The following is a 7,157-nucleotide window of genomic DNA, read 5'->3' on the forward strand; positions in this document are numbered from 1 at the left end:
TTATCTGTACACATGACGAGCGGCAATAATATTGCAAGAAAAGCCTGACGTGTACTGACAACTGCATTATTTAACCGTATTTTCTTCAATACAATGTTAAAGCAAGTGTCAAGTCAGTTTCATTCATAATGTTTCTACTTCATGTAATATGACAGTTCATACTGGAGTGAAGCCGTTCTCATCGTGTGATTGGGGGAAACATTTCTGAGGGCGTGGTGAGCTCGTGCCAGGGGCGCGGATAGTGAGCCGTTGGAAGTACCATCCTACGTCACGATGTACCACAACGTCCAATAGGAAAATTCAACTGCAGTAGCCACCGTTCAACCTTAAGAGGGCAGCACTTTGGCGGTTTTACACAATATTTTATAGAATTAAAACACTTTATACTCAAATGTCAAAACATTTACTCGAATCAATGAACAGCATTAATAAAGCCCCAGTATTACAGATCATTAACTAAAAAAAGTTGGTTTAGGGTTTAGTTAACCTTTATACGTACGGTGAAAGCATTTACACTGCAATTACAACTGCATAAATAATGTTATGAGATTAATTTACATGTTGCATTTTGAATATAGAAAAAATGAAAAGGGGGGAAAAATAATAAATTATACTTTTAATTATGAAATTAAAAACGCCAGTAGGTGTCCCTTGCCAGTTATTATGCATACAGCAAATATGGTCAATTTCGAAGTGTTTATAGCCAAAAGAAACGATGTTGGGAGATTTTCTTCCACCCTCTATTTAGCAGTATGTTTTTTTTTTTTTCTGTGCAAGTGCAGCTTCACGCAATCGTGCAGACTCTGATCACTGGTGTCGTTGATTCCGTAGCTTAAATTTTCTACATCAATTTATGTTGCGATGATTTATATAACAAATCATTGAATTAAGTCATTCTCGAGTCATACAGTTCAAGTCAAGTCTCGGGTCATTGGGTCACAAGTCAAGTCATTCTTGGAAACGTTTGGGATAATGTATCAATGTATAGGCCTAAGTCAACAAACACTGTTCTAGTGGTTTTTGGATATCTTAATACAAAAATCCTTTATATGTTAAAGCGGCTTGCCATAGTCGCCTACATGAACTCTTGCTCCAGATGGGAGAAGGGGGAAAACATTCCGAAAATCCCACAACGGAGCCTTTTTCAGGGATTGTGGCCGCGATATAATAGAGATTGTTTTGGACGCATTAAAGACCAGCCGCAGAAAATGATGAGTAAGTTATCTAATAAATAATGTGTATATTAAAGATTGTTATTTGTAACCACCGAACCCGGACCCAAGACTTCTGACGCTATTCAACAGGCGAACCCGAGGCCGAGGTTTCGGAAGTTGCCCCGGCGATGGCTGCAGCCCAGAGCGCGAGCGATTCAGGCGACGCGGGGACGTTACTGGAAGTTTCTTTCCAGAGGAACCCTCGTCAAAAATACAAATTCCTGGAGGCAGAACCCAAGATTTTAGGGGTACACAAGTTCGCGTCAAAGTAGAATACAATGTATTCTGAAACATGTCTACTGAAGAGTTGTATTTCTCTTCCGCAGGTGACGGAGATCGCGCTGGCCGTCTTCTTCATTAATTGCAGATTTTTATTTTATATTACATTGCCTGGTGGATTTGGACAGATTGCAACCAACATCATGCTAGCGTTGTCCCTTGTTGTGAGTGTCCACTGTATATGTTTTAACTGTAATTTATTCTTTAATTTTTTTACATATTATAAGCCTGTTCATAAGCCATTGTAAGTGTGGTGGGTTCACGCCTTGACGAAATCACCGCAATTTAGAGATTCCGACTTGTGAAAAGCGTTCATGTCATCGCAGAACTCGTAATTACAACTTGGAAACTCTGAAATAATTTTGTGGGAGCTCCGACGTGTAGGCCTATCACGTGACAGATTAATTTTAGCATTTTATATTTTCATTTTTTTTTATATAACACTGTACTTTGTATTATATTACCTTTGAATCAAATTACAAAAAAATAATGAATGCTGCTGCATTTAGGCTTCACAATTAATAAGAGTTATTAAATTATCTTTATGGCTCCAGAAGGGAGCAGAATCTCATTGAGCCCCATGTTAAAATGCCCAACTTTACAGCAGAATAAAACATGTTTACAGCCTGGTACAAATTGTGTTTTTGGTCTATACGGCTAATTTTGCCCTTCATGAAAACTCTGAGGTGGGTGAATTTTTTTATAACTCATTTGTTTATATTATATAAAGCCTTAAAGTTCTGCATAATTAAGAGCGTGGCCACTGAGTGAAAGGTGGTCTGCTGTCTGTTAGTCATCACGTCATCTCAGCTCCGCCCACATCCCGCCTCTTTTCCCATATCCGGGAGTGACGCGCTATATAGTAAAGTGCTATATTAAAAAATTCAGGTCTCCAATTGAAAATTTTCTAGTGACTGATCACATCTAAATTTTTCAGTTGGCCAAATTGAATATCAGTGAATTGATGCAATTTAATGAACAGAAATTCAATTTGGCATTTAATTCTTGCATTTCTCTATTTCAAAGATGTCAGGGAAGAGGCAAATTAATAATCCATAATAATTTGGAATATAAATATATATTCTGAATTTACGGTGTTGTAAATATAATTTATTCTATTCTGCAATATTCTCACCAGTGTTCAATCAGCTTAGAGATATTTAAATCTGCATATCTTTGATATTTTTACCTTTTACGAAGGGCATTTTCCCATAATCTTATTAAATATAGGCTATGCTTCAACTTTCATTTTATATTCTTAAATTTGATTTATAAATTAAATTAGAATAAGACACTGTAGGGTTACCAATTAAATTAAATCATTTACACTGAAAATGATATGAGATTGTTTTAAATATTTTTGAATATACAAATAAGAAATGTTGGAAAGAAAAAAATTAACTAAACCCCCAGTAGGTGGCAGAATGTAAACGTTGTTGTTGCGGGAATATCTAAATCTTACCCGGATACAGCAATGCTATTTAGTCCAAAAACGTTAGTGATTCGCAATCGCAACCACAGTCCGCGACACAGACGGGGTGAATTTATGAATGAAAGTTCTGTCACAAAACGATGTTGTTACGTATCCACACGCTTTTTTAAGTGGGTATACGGAAATCCTTGGCCTTTCCTAGTGGGTATACGGCGTATACCTGCGTATCACGTAGACTACACCACTGAGTGATAGTATAAGAGCACAATTATAAGCATAATAAGGCTGTAAAAGTGGACTGAGCTTACTTTTTCGGCGTGATGAGGTTTAATTTCCCCGACAGCCTCTAGCCCCATTTAGCCGCTTGTTTTCAAGACACCTAACAGCTTCAAATTACAAGTGGAGAAATACAGATGTATTTTATCTCGTAAAATAAAACGTGAAAGTGCCTTGAGCTTGTGTTCACCACAGACCTTATAACTAAAACCCCATTCAAAAAACCCATTGACTTCGGGACGAGGGAAATGGAAGTGCTAAAATGCTAACTCGCTACGCGTTTTGACCAACAAAGTGATGTCATACCTGCACCACTCTATGCACACTTCAGAATCTCGCCGGGAGTAGTAGGTCATCCGGGCACTTTTTTATGAGTGCTGTTAATTCAGACATGCTACTTTTGTCTTTGGGAAGTACGTGATTTTGGATACAGCAATTGATTAGCTTGTTCAGGTGTGTTTGATTAGGGTAGGAGGCGGAGCTAAAGTCTGCAGGACAGAAGTTGCCCGTCCCTGATGTAACACTATGTTTCCTCTAAACAGGGCATAATTGCTGGCAGTGTGGCGATAGCAGCGCAGAACCTCCACCTACCGACAGTAAGACTATTTGGACACACAGCAAAAACAAGGAAATTTCATTTTAAAAAAGTGTCATGTATGCAAGTTATGCACTTTATGTAGAATCTGGCCAATTAAATTCTGAGTGCCCCGAAGGAAATACGTATTTCTGAGTGTATCGTTTTATTTCCTAACAGCTCAAGGCATGTTTGGGAATGCAGGTAGTCACATGTGTGGCATATGCTTTGTGTATTATCTTCACATCATATGAAATGAGAGGGCATACTGCCTGCTGGCATTACCACTATGCCAAGAGAAATGAAACCACCTCATGTCAACTTTTAGAGGTAAGCTAAACCGTTTTAAAGGAATACTCCACTTTTTAAAAAAAAAAAAAAATAGGCTCATTTTCCAACTCCCCTAGAGTTAAACAGTTGAGTTTTACCTTTTTTCGAATCTATTGAATCTGATTAGACGGGTCTGGCGGTATTACGCAGGAATGAGAGTATAGTTCCTAGCCATATCGGCCTAGAAAATCACAACTTTTCCTTTTCCGTCGGCCTTAGTACACGATGTAACTACAGTAGAGTCAATTTTTAACCCCTTAACTGTCACCGTCTTTTTTTGATAGCTTTTTTCCCCCGTATCATATATTTTAGTAATTATCATAAATTAGATATCAGCTGAAAGCTTACAAACTCAAAATTCATCCTGTGAAAACCGTATAGAAATCAGACGTTGCGTTACCATGGAAACAGTACTCTAAATTCTTCTAACGGGCTCCTCCCCTAGTGGGCGTCATGTTTCGTATTATAAAATGTATTTTAACTACTTTATTATCAAAATTTTTTCTAATCTTGCCAAAACACATATCGTCGGAAAGATCTGAGTCTCAAGGTTCCATATTTGGTGACTGTTTTGTGATGGAAGTAATATTTGGACAGAAATTTACAGGAAACTGCATCAAAATAACAATCAATGGAATGTGGTTGACACCCGGTGGCTATTTTTGGTATAGCGCCTAAACAAAATCTCATGGGGACTTAAATTTTTGTGATATCAACTTCAAATTTGGAACACAGCTTGGCTAGACATATGGCTTTGATTTTATAGTAATTTTAGAGTAAAATGTTTTTTGTAAAATATATATTGTATATAAAATTAAAATATATTCATATATTTTCATTTACAGTAAATTTAAACTTCCATAACTTTTTCATACTTTCATATTATTCTTTAAAACAAGACCAAACATAGGTCTATATTCCAAAGCATTCTTGAATTACAGCCCTTTAAGTTTGGATAGTGCATTTTCATGTGTATTCTCAAAAAGAGGGGTGACAGTTAAGGGTTAAATAGGAAAAATATCGAAACTCGTTGGTCATTTTTGAGCGAGCTGCTAACGGTCTAATCAGATTCAATGATCTATGCTAAGCTATGCTAAAAGTGCTCCCGCCAGACCCGGAGATCGGCTGAATGGATTCAAAAACGGTAAAACTCAACTGTTTAACTCTAGGGGAGTGTTCCTTTAAAGAGAACATTTTAATGCTATTATTGTCACTTTTGAAAATAACGCTTTGTATACTAACATGCGGGAAAGCAAAAACGTTCATAGACTACTGACACAGTTTCTAAATTACTTAATATTAACCATGTTCATAAATCTTGTAAAGTTATTAGTTATCATTCTTTAACTGATGAGAGGAGGCAATTTCACACTTTTAGGAGTCCTAGGGCTCAGGGGATTGAGAACTATTACATGATGATGAAATATTTGCCATTAAATGTTGTTGTTTATATATTGTTTCCTCTCTTTACTCACAGATTGGATTTGGTCATATAAACTCATTAGATCACCTGACGGCAGTGACTCAGATAGTTCTCTCGGTCACTTTAGCCGCATACTGTTGCAAGGTGATTCCCTGCTGCACTCCCAGATCTCACGTGGTAAGCAAAGCTCTTATTTTCTTAAACCCGTCGATGCTGGCGAGCAGTGTGAATGATGGGAAATATGATGCAGAGTTCTTGACTGTAAACTGTTTGTCTTTTTCAGCCCGTCATCGTCATGACGACACCCACAGCTCCACAATGAAAGTGAGAGTGCGTGCATTTAAAAAGATGTCATTTTATCTAATGATACTAATAAAACATATTTTTTGGACACATTATTAGATACATTAAGACAATATACCATTATAAACCACATCACTATAACATCTCTATATGTAAAATATTTTAAGAGCATGATAACAACCCAAATATGATGTTAACCTTTGTCTTTTAATTCAATGAACACAAATGTGTTTGAATGAAATCTTATACAGCCTTACAACACAAAATATCAAGTTGTTTTTCTGTGTAGCTTTGTGTATCTTAATACAGTCTTCATGTTAACAAATGTGCATAAACTAGCTGGAATATGCTAAAACATAACCTAGTTCTGAAAATAGAAACATCATAGTTAATAGTTATCATAGTTACATTTTGTTGCAGTAATATTCATGTTTCCATCAAAGGTTTGTGCAGGTTAAATGTGTTTGTTTGTCAAAAAATGTATTGGGAATGGGGGCACCCAACCTTTTATCCAAATGTTACCAAAAAGCCTTCAAGCCTTCTTTTGTCTCAGTCACTGTATGAATTTATAAACAGTGTGAAATAAAGTTTAAAGAGAAATAAACACAGACTCTTAATAATGATGGACAGAAAAAGGAAATCTTGCATATGAAATCACATCAAAGTAACTAACTAACTTGTGTAAGAAGAAATATGCTTTCAATACCTTCCTGTTTAAATGGATAGGTAACATCATCAGTATTACAGAAATGTGCCGTGTTGGGCTGATGGTTTTAATTTATGGCAAGAAACCTTACACAAGGTGGAAATTCAAAAACTGTCCCAGTCGCCTTAATCACCACCACTGCTTAAATGTACTGGCAAAAATTCTCACCATATGATTTAGTGCTACTATGTAGTGTTATAGTGATAGCCAGACGAAGCTGCATAAGCTCTTCCAACATGTACCTTGTGGCCATCTGGTGGTTGAAAGGTTGAATGGCTGCTGTTCCTTTATAGCCCAGGCCGATATCAAGGTTTTATGAATGGGGGGGCCAAGAACCAGTCATAGGGGCCAATCAGAAAATTCCCCTGAAAATAAATACTGGTAAATAATTAAGAAAGAAAATATTAAGCACGATTTCCAAAATCTTGTGCAATACCCTGTGCCCTAATATAGATGGTATTAAATGCGGCACTGCACAAGAGCCTGAACATCATTTTGTATTTTGCATGGATTGGACAACACAGTTCTGTTCCACTAAATGGAGAAAAACAAAACGTATGCATTCATTAGTAATTTAACAAAACAAAAATTAAATGTGTGTGATTGTTTGTGAACATTCT

At 36.6% G+C, this 7,157-nt stretch overlaps 1 protein-coding gene across 1 annotated transcript; it reads left to right on the forward strand.

Moving 5' to 3' along the window:
* The first annotated feature begins 1,065 nt into the window (after nt 1-1,065).
* Nucleotides 1,066-6,461, forward strand: LOC307140738 (membrane-spanning 4-domains subfamily A member 4A-like). The gene is made up of 7 exons (XM_079840427.1): nt 1,066-1,215; nt 1,305-1,462; nt 1,541-1,657; nt 3,744-3,797; nt 3,956-4,105; nt 5,583-5,705; nt 5,812-6,461. The coding sequence occupies exons 1-7, from the start codon at nt 1,080-1,082 to the stop codon at nt 5,848-5,850; spliced, it is 777 nt and encodes a 258-aa protein (XP_079696553.1). The 5' UTR covers nt 1,066-1,079; the 3' UTR covers nt 5,851-6,461.
* The last annotated feature ends 696 nt before the right edge of the window (nt 6,462-7,157 follow it).

This window comes from Gobio gobio, assembly GCF_949357685.1.
Source record: "Gobio gobio genome assembly, chromosome: 2".
Lineage (NCBI taxonomy): Eukaryota > Metazoa > Chordata > Actinopteri > Cypriniformes > Gobionidae > Gobio > Gobio gobio.